We start from the raw sequence: 16,799 nt of genomic DNA, 5'->3' as shown, positions 1-16,799 counted from the left end.
GTGGCCATAAAAAGCACAGACTGTCATATGCTGGTGATGCCAATGTGACTTGCTCTGCTCCAAAAGTCATCTTGTGCCACACTTTTCACTTCACCCCGACTTGCATGAGGCAGCAGATGTCACTGGGGCCAGGTCCACAGTGCTGGTGGATGGCGTGTGTTCAGGCACTGACGCAGTCACCGGCTGGATGGGCAAAGCAGATGCTGTAATATTTTTCACGGGCCAAATTTGGGTGTAGTGTGATTTTGTGGTTGGGACAGGAAGACGTTAAACCTGCATGAGCTCCAAACAATGGATGCATTAATGGTGCTGACAAGTGATTTGCCATGTTGGAGTGTTACAGGCAGTCACCAGTGGTTTCAAGAGTTACAGTACGCTGCAGTTAGGACAGCCACCCTGGAAAGGCACACGGTATTGCTCTCCAAATCATGAAGTAACTTCTGTCATCACTGCAAAAGCTTATCCAGCAATCACACATGGAATGAGCTGGTTTGAACACTGTTACAAAATGTGTTTATTCTTTGCTATTGTCCTTGGCTGTTGTGACCTCCCTCTGTAAAAGAAGTAACTGTGCTAGGATTACATATCCTATCCTATTTTGCCTTTTCTATCTGCTAATAAATCACAGATCCATCAGGAAGTGTTTTTTAAATGGAAGAAGAAGCAGAAGGTAGATCAGTGTCTCAGAAAGTTAGTCAGAAATATTCCTGGTTTCTTAGACATTATTTTGTTTATTTGAATAAGACTAAGGCTATGGCCCTGATTACTCTGAATCATCTACACTGGGTGTGTCAAATTCATTTTCACCGGGGGTCACATCAGCCTCACAGTTGCCTTCACAAGGCCAAACGCAATTTCAGGGCTGTATAAATGTAGAAGTAGTTACATTTATACAGTCCTAAAATTACATTTGGCCCTGTGAAGGCAAAGGCGAGGCTGATGTGACCCCCAGTGAAAATGAGTCTGACACACCTGATCTACACACATTGAATGCTGACTTGGACAAACTGTCTTTATCCCACTAGAAACAACTTTGGGGCAATTTTTCCTGCCATAAGCGGTTCCTGTAGCACACAAGACATCTTTCCATAGATGCAGGATGCCTGACTCTTGGCCAAAACGACCTGAGATGTGCTGCTCCTTCTTTCAGGAATTGGGCGAATATCTGTGAGCCTTTGCTTGTTCTAGTAATTTTTGTCTCTCCATAGTCATCCAGTGTCAAGTAAGATTATTTATCAGGTAATTTGATCCTAGGTAGTATCTGTAATTGTGTGTTTATCATTACTTATTCTCTTAATGGTGTGTGATGGTGTTTCCAAGGCACATGTTATAATTCTGTGTACAACGAAGCAGATGACTCTTAAAAAGCAGACTAATGAACACTCAGCTGTCTGTACTTGTTTTCTTCTAAATGCTCATTTACTTGTGATTCTGTTTCCCCACAATTAAAATTATTTGAACTTAGGTCTAATCAATCCAAAGAAAGCACAGCTAAAGAAAAGCTCTCAAAGTAAGTGGGTCTCAGTGACAATTTTATAAATATGTTCTCCCACTTGAACAGCTTTAATGATTTGCCAGTATAAATTACATATTGTTTTACTTTGTCTCATTCACAGCAAATGGAAGTTTATTGTGACAGGTTTGGATGAGAGAAATATTTAGTCTTTCCTTTCATTATTGAATTATCTAGTTTTTCTATGCTGACCTATCAAAAGTTACGATATATCACAGTGACCACAGCACTAAGCACTTTTAAATTTTATTATACAGCAAACATAAAATCATCTACTGGATCAATGTTCTCATATGACATCAGGCCTATTTAAAAAGCTGCTTGCAATTTGCAGAGATTGTTTGGGACAATGTAGGAAAACAGCTTTCCAGGAAGCAGTGGTAATCCTGCTTCTAGCCTATTTTTACTCAAAAATGCAGACAGAAGAAGGGGAATGGGGGGTGTGTGTGTGTGTGTGTGTGTGTGTGTGGCAGTGTGTGGTTTCTCCTTTACAGCAAGGAGAAGTTTGTAAACTAGTTTGTTCATCAGTTTGATCCTAAAATTAGACTTTTGCTCTCCCAAAGTTCTTTCCACTGCAACTAAATACCACTTACAGAGGAAATAAAGGATCAAAAATTACAGTCTAGAAAAATCAGATGGAAATGTATTTTTGGTACTTGGGCTACTTAGTTTTTCTACACTGGCAAGAAAAATAATTTGACAATATAAGGAGAGTATTCCATTCTCCTTTTCTTGGACTCTGTTAGCGTAATAAAGTATTTTCATTTCCAGTCTAAATTGGAATTACACAGTCCCTCAAGTCAACAGTATCTCTTGTAAGATTGAGTTCTCCAAAATCTCCATCAGCCAGTTGAGTGATGAAGGTCACGTGCTACAAATATATCTGCTTCACATAATTATTACACAGAAATACAGTAACTATTTATTGAAATAATAAGGACTGTAGAGGTAGCCACTGACAACACTGAACATGTTTTAAGCTGACAGCATCCTAAAAAACAGGGTATGTAAGGGGTTGTGATGCTTTGTAAGTGTGGGGGAAACAAATATTGTCAAGAGGGCAGTCAAATTTTATTTATCAGAATGTGGTATCATAAAATATTAATTGAAGCAGTGAGAATGCTGCAGGCATAGAAGCTTCCCTGCCACAGAGAATGGAATAAAGACTTCTGTATGTACACAGTGAAGTTGCTATGGTCTTTTATTTGCAATGGATCAGAGAGCATGGTCTTTATTATTCTGATTCAAAGATCATTCAGGTCAATAGAAAAATTCCCTCAAGCTTCAGTGGCTTTTGTTTAAAAGGAAGAGACAAATGCCTACTGCCAATAATGAATGATGAAACAGTGGACTGTTTTGGGTGGGGAATGTGTACATATGCATATAACTGATTTGCTTACAATTTTTCTGGTAAGCAGAAAACATAGCAGCTGAGTATTTCCCATCTGACTTTCTTTATTTCCTCATCTTTTAACAAACATAACCAACTGAAACATGGAGCTATTTATTTTCTCTTCTGTAATAAAAAGATACATTACTTTGATGCCCAGAAAATAACATTAAACATTCATTTATTTGTGACAGTTTCATTATATTATTACATATGCCTTGGTTTGGTGCATAGGAAGTGTATGGTTTAACATGCTCATTTTATTACCAATTTTTAAAAGGTATGGAGCTTTCCTCTATAATAGACAGGAGATATAGGTTTGAGTTTCCCATGTATTGCTGAGTACAGATGAGATTGGAATTTAAGCAATATGCCTTATCCTTGTAACAGGTTAATTTCAATGAGAGGTCTTTGTTTAATTAGAATCAAACATAATCTTACTATCAAACAATAAGTATAAAAACAAGGAATATTTTTTTAATATGTGCAATAGCTTGTTAGTCTCTTAATATTTCCAATTCCTTTTGCACTTCCTCTTGTAGCCATAGCTGAATGTTGCTTTTTAAATATCCAGACTAAACTTTCCAGAAATGATTAGCAATTCTGGGTGCCTATTCAGAGTTCTCCTACTGGGGTCCAAAAGCAAATGTGTGGCACTTTCTAACCATCTGACTCCTTCAAGGTAGTTAATATTGAGGTGAAATTGCTAATCCTTACCAAACTTCTTCCATCCAAAATTACCATATATTCATCTCAATGAACTCTGATGTCTCTTTTGTTCCATATCCTCAGCTGCTCTGGTTTTCTGGCCAAGGAGCAATAGCTAAGATCTGCCAAAACATTTAGAGAAGTTTAAAATTTGACTAGGCAGCTGAGTACTTTTACACACTACTTATTTATACAGACAACTACATCAGGCTCACTTAATTTGCTCCACTCTATGTCTAATCAACATAATAGCTTGTTATTTGCCTTAAACTACAAACCAAATATTTAAAAAATAAAACAAAAAAACCCCACTATTGGGTTTTACAAACAAGTATACGACATAATAGTTTGTGGAAATGATTTAGGTTGGAGCGGCTTGCTTGTCTGGAATTTCAAATGCTCTCTCAGAACCAGTACTCAGAGACAAAGATGTGAACGTTGACGATGTTACGATGAGATACCACTCCACCCATGACGTAATTCATCTCCAGTTTCAGGATAGCATGGAAAGGTCCAACAATTGGCCTCACCTGGCGAACTACACCTGTTGGGATAGAAATAGGTTGCTGAGATTAATAGGAGAATCAGATGGGTTTGGATGAGGTACACTCCCCTTTGTTTTCAGTACAGCTGATGGAAAGTTATTTTATCTGTTGGATCTGTAAAGAAAGCTTGCAAAATAAGAATAAAATATAACTTTGGAATCAAAATACCTTGAAGAACTAGAAAGAACACTAAAATGCTGCTAATGGCAGAAAAACTATATATTCTGAAATTAGTAAATTTTTTTTTCTAGCTTTTATTCAGAGTGATAAATTCTGTAAGTGGACTGTGACACTGTTTTTTACGTAGGACATAAGGAGACACAATCTCACTTCACAGTTATTTTCCAGGTCTGGTGTTACAGAGCAGGGAGCTACCAAATATCTCTCATCTGAAAGGATGTACCTGAAAGGTTAAAATCATGTAAACCAGAGGTCAGCCAGGAGGCATGGGGAGTCTGGTGGAGACCCCCCTTCTCAGACTTCTCCTTCTGACAACCGACTTATCTGAGAGGGTGTTTTATTCAGGAGGAAATACACAGTTTGAGAAAGCATTATTTAAGATATATTTCTTCTGCATGCTGGGGGTTATGTTTCAGAAGCCGACAGCACACCAGCACCTTCCCAGAGTCCCAGCTGAACTCCTGCAGCAGTCCCTACAAACACATTGGCTTGAGACCTGATGGGGAGATAAACGTTTGCTTAGGCAGGCTGTCAGCGTCTTTTTCTAAAGCAGGGATGACATTACAGTTTTGTCCTGTTTAAATACCAACTAATTTCTTCAGCATGCAGTAAAACTGCAAACTTTTCACCACATTCTCTTTGCTTGCCATATTTGATGAATACACTTTTTTAAGCATCCTTCCCCCTGCTCCCCCTACAACTTATATGTGCATACATACATGTATACTTTTTGTTTATTTGTTTGTTTTCTTGGCTGCTCTCCAGCACCTTATGAAAATGGCTGGGCTTAGCAGATGATATATTGAAAAAGAAAAGCCTTCCTAAAATTGCCTTCCCTTTAGGGCAGCATTTAAAGCACTTTGCTAACAACACATCACGTTATCGCAGATACTGCTTTAACTGACAACCACAGAAACACACAGTATTGGAATCACTCTGCACTGGCAAGCTGCTTAACCAACCCTGATAGTGGCTCATGCAGCGATCACCAGGCCTCAGATGGCAAAGGCTGCTGCTCTTTCCATTTAGCAATCTTTTTATAGTGTTCTACTCTTTCTTGCTCTATTCTAATAGAGTCTACTCTAGTCTAGAATCAGTATTGCAATTTGTGTTTTTTTCTGACGTAATGCAATTTTACTCAGGATGGTTTATCCCACAGTATGGCATCTATCCATACGTTATCGACGTAGCAATCAGAGCAGTTAGTAACTTTCTCATTCTTATTTGGACACATTCTGCTATTAGGCAGAAAAAATGGAACATCTATTCTCGAGGTGAAATGGACAAACACTGTGATCTGTGTGGCAGTACTTTTCCACACAGTTTTCTTGCTGCAGTTTTAAAATCAAATGGTCTGAGAAGCATATGCTGCACTTGTCGAGACAGCTATATTCATGTAAGAAACTGAAGGAATGTACAAGGAAACACAATCCTATCACAATGTTTATTTATCCAGTTTGTTGTGTCAATGCCCTAGATGGTCCTGAAATGAACACTGGTGCAAAAGAACTATTTCCCTTCCTCTCCTACTAAATAAATAGGGTGATGCAGTCAGATTGGTTTGTGCTACAGCACATGTGTAAGGATGCAGTCATTCTAAGTGGGCAGAAGTAAAAAAAAAGACTAAGAAAAAAACCTTGAAATGTTCTACTGGGTAAAAGCATATGACAGGTTTTCAGCTCTTAGTAGATGTATGCAGCGAGAGCTTTCCATAATTTTTGGGGGGTGAAAAGTGCTAAAGTGGAAAACCAGAGCATTTTTCTCCACCACACTCAAGGACAAATATGAGTGGAAATCGTGCAATAGCAAAGCTGCTCAGAGCCTGAAACGTGGCTATGCACTTCTCTAGTTCCAAGGGATCCTGTGACTTGTGTCAGAAATGCTGTCGATGGCTACCTGCCATCATGTGTCACCACATTTTGACGTTACCTATGTCTGATTCTCTAATGTTTCCTGCCTTTCACATCATGTACAAAGGAGGCGCAGCTCTTCCAGTCCCAAATAAGGCCAGCAGTGCCTCATGCCTACTCTCACAAACAGATGTCTGAAGAAAAAGCCTGAGACTCAGGCCTGGTACAAGTAATTCAGATACACGACTCAATGACTCAGTCAATATCTCAAGAGCATTTAGCACAGGACCCGTTTGAAGATGCCATGTGTAATAATTCTGAATGTTTTTAAGCGACGTGGATTTATTGGTTTCTGCAACATTTGCGTAAACACATTGTTCCACAATGCCTTTTGGCATACTAATGCCTGGTCCAGATTTGTGGTCTGGCATCCTTGAGCATTTTTAGCTGAATATTAAGTATAAAAACATACTTGATAGTAGCAGGAAGGCTACAATTTTTAAATGTACTGAAAATGTCAGGAAATGTAAAAATTAAAATGCTGCTTTTTCATCTCTTTTTTAAACCAGTCTAAATCCAAAGTAGCTGGATGGAGCCACTCAGATTTGACATGGGGATGACTACTGACAGGGACTTGGTCCTGGATCACTGTAGCAGCACACATTATCTTGTGAGTTGTTCTCTGCACTATGCCAGGAGAACAATGGTGTTGCTCCTTAAATGACCTGAAAACAGAGCGCTCTCAAATACCACCTGATGGTGGTCCTTTCTGGGACCAAAGCTGCAGACCCTACAGTTGGTAAATGGGGTGAGTGTACTTAAGCGAGTTCACCCAAATCCTTGTTTCAAAAATATTAGATTTCAGCTAGATTAGCATTTTTGCACAAAAGAAAAGAAAAAAAAAAAAAATCCAGGAGAATATTTGTCTATATTAAAACAGGGTGAATCACTGATAACAAATGAGCGAGGAGATTCGCACTGCTGCTGAATCCCATGTGCCAGGCAATCTCAAGCATCTTTGTTATCTTGCTTACAGGCACATCTATGCAAGCAAGTGCTGTTACCTGCCAGTCTGATGTGCTGCTGTTGATGTTTATACTCTTTGATTCATAATCTCTGACCCAAACACAGACTCAGCCTACAGAAAACCCTGTGTGTCACAGGCCAGGCAGACTATTTTCAATCAGCTCACCTTTGTTTGGTTTTGTTTTTTTTTTTTTTGTTAACTGAGCAGAGATGTTATTACATGTCCTAAATCTGCTTGGGTATCTTCATGGTTTGCTGAACTTCTTTTAGAAAACAATGACAAGGCTTCTTTTTCTTGCACACTTAGCCCTCATTGTAAACAGCATCTACACCAATCCTTTCCATCTGCTGACCCGTGTAAGCAAACAGCCTTGGCTTGAGCGGCAGAAAGTTTATGGATGTCACAGTTATTTCTGCAGTGATAGCCTGACCAAGGCCTAGAACTTTTAAAGCTCTGTAATTAATACACTGAGCTTTTCTCTTGCCCTGTTTCTTCTTCTTTCATGTTTCATATTTCAATTTTGTCTAATGTAAAAGTATGTCAACATGTGCAGTGAAGACATTAACATGAATAATACAATACTTATTTTCAAGGGAGAATAATGACAACAGCCAGCAACCTTGGAGCCACTGTTGTTGGATTACTGAGGCTTTGCTTATCAAAGAAGATGGGATAAATAAGACAGCAAGGTTAATATTGTTAATCTTCCAAAGCCTTTCAGCAGAATTTCTGTTATTGTAATCAGATGCCACAGGTATTCCTTGGCTTGTCTATACCTCTTTAAGATATCATTACATTTCTCTGCTTTGAAATATGTGAGACCCCCAGGCAATTCACCTTTGTGTCTGGTTTCTGCTTGTATTTCTGCATTATGTAGCTAACTTGCTAAGAAGGTCCATTTTGAACCTAGGAGAAATACTGCTGCTTTGTTACCGCATTAACCCATTCTGGATGACAAGTCCCTGCTTTATCATGCATTAACATTTTGTCTCCAGAAATCCTAACTTCTGTGCTAAGCTCACTGCCCAGTATGCCAAAGAAGCACTTGCAAAATTCTTTAAAATACTTTAAAAACAAAAGAAAACAAACAAACAAACAAAACAAAACAAACCCCACACCTCTTCTTCTTTTTTATTTTTTTTCCACTGCTAACCACAAAATCTGCAGCAATTACATCTGCAAAAAATCTGGGTCATTATGTTCCTTACACCTCTTGCTGAACACTGCATTTGCATTTTTTCTAGAAAAAGTTCATCTAAAAGGCATCTCTAAAGCAAAACCAAAGCAGCTTATTTTCACAGTGCCACTAGAAAAGGCTGGCTTGGGTTTGTAGAGGGTGTATTACATTATGTTTTCTGTTCCAGAGGTAAAGGTCGCAAGATTTTCCACAGGGAATGATTCTTGAATGTAATCAACCATTTAAATCTGTATCATCATAAGAACACAGTACAGACAGAAATTGCACCAGTTACTCAAAAAGAGAGCCTCAGATAACCTAAGCTTTTAAAGACCCCCAAAAAATCAAGCTGAGGAGTGTTAGTGGAGCGGGCAAGGGGTGAGAGGCTGAAGGGAAAGGCAACAGGGATGGCTGATGACTAGGGAGCTGTATCTGATAGATGCTGGAAGACAAGGGGATGTGCTGAAGTAAACCTCCTCTAGCCCTACCTGCGATATGCGTATGCAGGCAATATGTATTTGTGTATGTATAAACAATCCAAACTACTGCCAAATCAAAAATTGTTCCTCTAAATAACCTGTGGGCTATGCTCAGAAAGATACAATAAACACAGTTATCAAAAATGTGATCAAACCCCTCAACCGCATTTCAAGCTCTGTGTTAAGTAGCAAGCACAACAGCTCTTTTCCTCTTACCACCTTCCCATCGCCTCCCCCATACACGGGGTTAGAGCCATATTGTTGCTTTCTGGTCATCATATGCCAAAGGGTAGTAACAAAACTGCCTTTTTTTGTGTGTCCTTTATGCTCACAGCAAGTGCACAGTCTCTTTTCTGTGACTCTTCTCAGGTGGCTAGTTAACAATGAGACATGTGGCTTTTTACTATCATTGGAATCCAAAAGTATTCTCCCTTTTTCATCCGTACAAGACTTTGCACTTGACATTATAGGCAGGTGCTAATTTAACCAGTTTGTCTGGGAACGAACAATTTATTTAGGAAAATCTCCCTTTTTTTTTTTTAATTGTTTAATTGTATGATCTGTGGTCAGCTACAAACTGACCACAGACTGACAAATCTTGGGATAGATGGTGAGGAGTTACTGAGAGAGCATGAAGTGGTGAAAAGAAGAATGATCCACTCTTCTGAATCTATAATTAGCATATTCATCTGGTCCTAAATAGAACAAAACACATCTTTTTATTAATTCTGAGTTCGATTTAAAATTAAACACTGTAAAAAAAATCTAAAATAATAAGAATGGGATATATATATTTGAAATATCAAAGGCAGACAAACAACTCTGAGGATAGCTCATTGTTCACTTTTTCTTCAAAATAAGCATGCATTGCTATTGAATTTTTTGTGTGTGTGTTTGCATCCTGTTTGCATTATTAAAATTAAAATTAACTTTCACAAATCAGAAACTAATAGGACAACTGAGAATTAGTCTTCGTTCACTCTACTGCAAGTGGAACTACTTACCATATATTAAAAAATATATATTTTGCATTAGTTAGAATTAACAGCAACTTGGTACATGAAATATTACATGAATTATTGTGTGCAATAAAGCTCCATAAGAATGTTAATATCAGCTCCATTGTAAAATACAGTAATAGACAGCAAAAGGCCTAAGGGCTGAGGAAAGTTAAAGAATCTCCTAGGATCTTCTTGGTAATTCTTGTGTGTGATGATGTTCCTTTGCCCCTGATACATAGGCTGTTTCACTGGCTGCCTTGCTCTGAGATACCCAGGCAATTTCTGACCAAGTACATGCCAGCTGGGTCAAAAAGCTGAGCAGGGTATAAGGTTTAACAGGTGAGAAGTAAAAATGCGTACCAGGGCTGAAAAATGTGCTCCTTGTTCATGCATAATGTGTGGCATTTTGGTAGCAATATGCTATTCCTCATGAGATAAATAAAATCCCGTGTGAGATGCATAAAAGCCCAAGCAAATCAGTTTTTTCCCCTAAATTTCCTAATCCTCAGGTTAGGAGTCTACAGGTCTGATCACAAGTGAAAGCTCAAGTCCATCACTAAATGTGCCCCTTTTGAACAAAAAAACAAAACGGGAAGCCTTGTCAAGAGAATGTGCTATAACACAGTGAGAGTTAGTGCTCTTTTCTAACAACTTCAGAGATAAGCTGCTAGTGACACCTACAAGAGAGAGATTTCAATGACACATAAAGCACCTTGTAATTTTTCCTCTAGCTATTTTCCTTGTGCTTTAAATGGATACTCAGAATGTAAAATGATTAATTTGCAAAAATTCAAGTACCAGAGAATGTGGTGAGAGCTGTGGAGCTGGAGCCTAAACTCAGTTGAAACTCAGGTAATTTGTTTGGCTTTATATTAACTTCCAAATAACCTTAGCCTATGTTCTGAAGTCCTACATTTTGCTTTCCTGTTTCCCCACAAAAAAACCCACTCTGGTCCTTTTTACAGCCTTGTCAGAGATGAACAACCCTAGCTTCCAGAACAGTAACTACTCTTTTTTTAAGCAATGGATCTTTGGGAATCACAAAAATAGCCTTTAAATAGTCTGCTAGTCTGTGTCAGGCCACAGGTAGATACGATTATGTACAAAGAACGCACATGGGCTCTCCTCTAATGTTAGCAAACTTCTTTTATCCTACATGGACGTTGCAGTAAGGAAGCCAAGAGGTCATCCTCTCAGCCTCCTGGAACCTACAGCCATTGCACGGCTATTACATGAAAGTAGCCCAAAACACCAGCACACTAGTGGTAGTGTGTAGTGAACAACTTTTTGCCGGGGAAAAGCACGTTTGTGAGTTTCCCTTAAGCAATACAAGAAGACTGATCTCATGTTAATGCAAGATCCTGGAGTATAATTTCAAGTTTGCTTTTCTCCTCAAGGCCTCTTGCGTTATACTGCTGGCCAAGATTTTCAAAATTAACTTCAGTATTACTTAAGAGCATAGTCCTAGTTTCAAAGGAGATGTTTAAGCAATTAGGAAGTTTAAGACCAGGGAAATTATTGTTGCAGTGACTATTTAAAAAGGCAAAATTGATAGGATCATTCCAGAAATAAGCAAGAGAAAAAAACCATCCAGCCATGAATAAATAATTCCTTGGATCAAATCATAGACAACGAGTTGCAGGTTAGGCTTGAATACCAGACTATCTCAGTCTACAACATGTAAATACATATCTACGATGTGAAGCCAAAGCTATATAGCCAAATTGGTTTTGGCTTTGTAGACCTCAACTCAAGGAAGTCATGTTTAGATTTGTAAGAAAAAAGTTATTTCTTATTCAGTACTCATTACAAATATACAAAGTTCATTAATAAGGTTGGAAAATAATTCACATGCTGGTCACAAACACAAAACATATATTTTAGGTTAATTTATCAATTTCTTTTTTCCATAAAAAGCTTTGAGGCTCTGCATACATTAAAGTTTAATTAAATTTCTTTCCTAAAGCCTGCTCTTTATTCCAAAAGGTTATGCCAAAGTAATGATTTTCGGTGCTTAAATTGCTCTGCCAACGTAGTTACTAGAGCACTTATTGGCCTATATCATGCCAGGGGAGAAGGGAAGTAAATCAACTGTTGGGTAAGTGCTTAATGTACCCTAGCTTTGAAAATATAATGCTTCAAACATCGCACATTAGGGAATGTCTTACTGCATTTGGTAGAGTGAAAGCTGCAAAGTTTTTCCTTTTGTAGTAATCCAGTCCTGTCATGTTTTCAACATTTCCACATTCCATAATCAGAATTACAGAACAGTTGAGATAGGAAATGCCTCTGAAGACCATCTGTATGTCCCTTTGCACAAAGCAGGGCCACCTAAGGCATGTTGCTCTGGGCTGTATTCAGTCTGGTTTGCTTGGTGAGGTTTTGGTAGTGGGGGAGCAACAAAGAAGGCTTCTGTGAGAAGCTGCTAGAAGCTTCCCCCATGTCCTAAAGAGCCAATGCCAGCCAGCTCCAAGATGGACCTGCTGCTGGCCAAGGCCAAGCCTATCAGCAACAGTGGTTGCACCTCTAGGATACCATAGTTAAGAAGAGGTAAGAAAACCAACAAACCCAAAAACCTGCTCAGTTGCAGCTGGAAGAGTGAGAATATGTGAGAGACACAACTCTGCAGACACCCAGGTCAGTGAAGGAGGGGCAGAAGCTGCTCCAGGCCCAGAGCAGAGATTCCCCTGCAGCTCATGGAGGTCCATGGTGGAGCAGATCTCCACCTGCAGCCTGTGGAAGACCCCACGCCAGAGCAGATGGATGCCCAAAGGCTGTAACCCCATGGGAAGCCCACACTGGAACAGGCTCCTGGCAGGACCTGTGACCCCACAAAGAGAGGAGTCCAGGATGGAGCAGGTTTGCTGGCAGGACTTGTGACCCCATGGGGGACCCACGCTGGAGCAGTCTGCTCCTGAAGGGCTGCACCTGTGGAAAGGACCCATGTTGAGCAGTCTGTGAAGAACTGTAGCCCATGGGAAGGACTCACATTGGAGAAGTTTGCAGAGGACTGTCTGCCATGGGAGGGAGCCCACACTGGAGCAGGGGAAGAGGGTGAAGAGGAAGGAGCAGCAGAGATAACACGTAATGAACAGACCGCAACCCCCATTCCCTTTCCCCCTGTGCCACTTGGGGAGAGGGGGTAGAGAAATCAGAGTGAAGTTGAGTCCAGGAAGAAGGAAGGGGTGGGGAGAACGTGTTTCAGGATTTTGTTTCGTTTCTTATTACCCTATTCTGATTTAACTCGTAATTAATTAAATTTATTTCCCCAAGTTGAGTCTGTTTTGCTTGTGATGGTAAAGGCTGAGTGATCACTCCCTGATCTCGACTCATGAGCCTTTCATTATATTTTTCTCCTCCTGTCCAGGAAGGGAATGACAGAGCAGCTTTGGTGGGTATCTGATGTCCAACCAGGGTCAACCCACTGCAGAATATCTCTAAGGAGAGAGACTCTGCAGCTCCAGACTACCTGTTCTGGTGCTCAACCACTTTTACAATAAAGAAGTTTTTATCATATGTTTAAATGGAATGTCCTGTATTTCAATTTGTGCCCATTGACTCTTGTCCTTTCCACACCACTGAGAAGAGTCTGCCTTCTTTACTCCACCCCATTACATTGATCAGATTCCCCATGGGCCTCCTCTTCTCCAGGCTGAACAGCCACAGCTCTCTCAGCCTCTCCATATGACAGATGCTCCAGTGCCTTAATCATCTTCATCACCATCTTCTGGATTCTCTCCACTATGTCCGTATCTTTCTTGTATCAGGAAGCTCAGAACTGGACACAGCACTCCAGTTGCGACCTCACCAGTGCTGAGTAGAAGGAAAGTATGAGCTCCTTCAGCCTTCTGGCAATGCTCCTCCTAATGCAGCCCATTGGCATGTCATTAGCTCACTTGGTGTCCACCAGGACCCTCAGGTCTTTCTCTGCAGAGCTGCTTTCCAGCTGGTAAGCCCCCAGTGTGTACTGGTACATAGGGTGATTGCTCTCTTGGGACAGGACTTTGCATTTTCCTTTGCTGAACTTCACGAGTCGGCTGATTTCTCCAGCCTGTCAAGGTCCCTCTTAATGTCAGGAAAACCTTCTGGTGTTTCAACCATTCATCAGGGTTCTGTTTCCTCTTCAAACCTGTTAAGGTGCACTCTATCCCATCATCCAGGTCATTAATGAAGAAACTGGTCCTGGTATTAATCCTTCAGATACACCACTGGTGACTGGCTACTAGGTGTGCTGCTGATCACAACCCTTTGACTGTGGCAGTTCAGCTGTTTTTCAATCCACCTCACTGTTCTCTTATCTCATCTAGATTTCCTCAGGATACCTATGAGGATATTAAGGGAGAGGGTGTTGAAAGCCTTACTCAAGTCAACACAAGCAACATCCACTCTTCTCTCATCCACTAATCCAGTCAGCTCTTTGTAGAAGGCTGTCAGGTTGGTCAGGCATGATTTCCCTTCATGAATCCTTGATGACTACTCCCAGTCACCTTCTTGTCCTTAATATATTTGGAAATGTTTTCCACGTGAATTTGCTCCATCACCTTCCCAGGGACTGAGGTGAGGCTGGGCAGCCTGCAGTTCCCTAGATCTCCTTTTTGGCCTTTTTGAAGGTTGGAGTGACATTTGCCCTCTTCCAATTCATGGAAATTTTCAATCACCGTTCTCTTAATAGAGAGTGGCCTCACAATGACATCAGACAGTTCCCTCAGCACTTGTAGGGGCACCCCAGCAGCTCCCATTGACCTGGGTGTGTCCAATTTGTCTAAATGTTCCCTAACCTGATCCTCCTCCACCAAGGGTGAGTATTTCTTGCTCTAGATACTCCCATTTGTCTGAGGGCCCTGGGACTCCTGATGGCCAGTCTTATCAGTAAAGAATAAGGCAAAGAAGATATCGAATATTTCAGCTTGCTTCATGTCTTTTGTCACCAGATCTCCTGCCCCATTCAGAAGTAGACCCACATTTTTCCTACTCTTCCTTTTGCTGTTGATGCAGAAGCCTTTTTTTTGCCCTTCAGAGCAGGAGGCTGTGCCTCGAAAAGCAGTCTCACAGGAATTGTGTTCCTCCAGTCCTCTCTAGTTCATGACTGTGCCTAAAGGCACAATCTAGCTGTCAAACTGCAGGCACTTACCAGACCACCAGATGTCTGCTGACTTCAGAAAGTTAATGTACACCTTAGATTCCTCCATCTCTCAAAAGCTAAATAGTACTTTTCATTTTTTCTCTTTTTATTTTTTTTTTGTTGTTGTTGTTTTGTTTTGTTTTGTTTTGTTTTGTTTTGTTTTGGAAAGCTATCTCTATTTCTCTCAATTACTTGTGACAATAACAATGTAGGCTCCTGTTTTGTGGTGCTCTATAGTTTCTGATATAATCTGTTTCTTTAATAAGTGGCTGCTATTTGGAAAATGAAATATTTCTTAGTAATCATCACTGCAGGCATCAAATCATATACAGAAAAATAGCTCTGAAGATATAATTAATCCTTGAGCTGCCACACCTGACAAACATAAATATGGTTAAAGGATTCAGAAAACTCATTAATCAAAATACAAGTACTGAAATAGATTTCCTCTTGCTTTGAAGTGTATTGCCCTCATAACATTGTGAATTAGACATTCATTCAAGTTTGGTGGCAAACACTTCACAAACTAATAGATTTGGAGAATCAAGTTAGAGTTGGGAGTTAACAAGGTTTCCATGCTGATGGAGAACCGCTTCACAGGAATGTGTATGGCTACACATATCTTGCTGAAGTATCTGGGGAGAAGATTTTCAAAAGCATGTGCTTTTCAAAGATGGACCTCCCAGAACTTTATTCAAATTCCAAAGAAAATGGCCTTATTTTCAACTGCTGAGCAACCAAGTGCTTATAAAATGCTTTATAGGTCAGTTTGGACACATAAAATCACACTTTCATAAGCTACGTGACACTCAGGGCAATTTCACTGTTGGTTTAAGCTGATCACAAATAGTAGTCCTGCTATATCCTCCACCCCTTCCCTTGGATTAACACCTAAAAGAAAAAATAAAACATAAGTGTGGCTTGCCGCACAAGCACTAATACTGGCAATAAAGAAAGAGCTGGAGTGTTTATTCAGAGGTAGACAGGAGAGGGAGATTTCCCTTTTGAGCACCAACAAAGCTCCAGATCACTTAATACAATCCCAACACTCCCTGTAGCATGGAGGGTGTTGGTCTCTTCTCCCAAGTAGCAAGTGATAGGACAAGAGGAAATGGCCTCAAGCTGCACCAGGGAAGGTTCAGATTGGATATTCGAAAAAATTTATTCATGGAAGGGGTTGTCAGGCATTGGAACAGGCTGCCCAGGGAAGTGGTTCAGTCGCCATCCCTGGAGGTGTTTAAAAGGTGTTTAGATGAGGTTCTTAGGGACATGGTTTAATGTCAGTGTTAGGTTAATGGTTGGAGTCGATGATCTTGAGGGTCTCTTCCAAGCAAAATGATTCTATGAGGGAACAGACAGGCAATGTTGATTTAGGAGCTGTAACAGTGAGTATTGCACCAGCAACATAAAGAGGACTCTTGATGCCCTGGGCCAGTCAATGCAAGGCTGACCCCAGTTATCTCAGGGACAGGCAAAAATGTCCATGTCCCCAGAGCAATTAAATAAGTGCTACCCAACAGGGCAGCTCAGAGCTATACTGTGTCCTTCTCTGAGAGGTGCAGAAGCAGATCAGAGGCAGGGCAAGACACCCCTCAAAAGAGGAGAGGGCCTGCACCCGTGACCATAAGCAACAGCTCACATCTCTTCCATGCTCACAGTATCTGCTGACCACAGTAATCATTTATAAACCACGTAAAAACAAAGCTCTTATTTGAAGACTGTCCAAACTACTGTGTCTAATACTCTCCAGACTTTGAAGTTTTCACCTAGGGTACAAGTCTCAGTTTAAGGTTAGCTAAAACTGTTT

General features: G+C 40.3%; 1 protein-coding gene across 1 annotated transcript in view; it reads right to left on the bottom strand.

The window, feature by feature from the left end:
• Positions 1-2,696: 2,696 nt before the first annotated feature.
• FBLN1 (fibulin 1) overlaps positions 2,697-16,799 on the bottom strand; it is an 83,347-nt gene continuing 69,244 nt past the window's right edge. The window contains exon 17 of the mRNA XM_065033215.1: positions 2,697-4,155. Within this exon, the coding sequence (XP_064889287.1) occupies positions 4,016-4,155 (140 nt within the window). The 3' untranslated portion in view covers positions 2,697-4,015. The remainder of the gene's footprint in view (positions 4,156-16,799) is intronic.

The sequence above is a fragment of the Columba livia genome, chromosome 1, assembly GCF_036013475.1.
Source record: "Columba livia isolate bColLiv1 breed racing homer chromosome 1, bColLiv1.pat.W.v2, whole genome shotgun sequence".
In the NCBI taxonomy this organism is placed as follows: domain Eukaryota; kingdom Metazoa; phylum Chordata; class Aves; order Columbiformes; family Columbidae; genus Columba; species Columba livia.
Note: the sequence above shows the minus strand (reverse complement) of the source record. Positions and strands in the feature narration are given on the sequence as shown.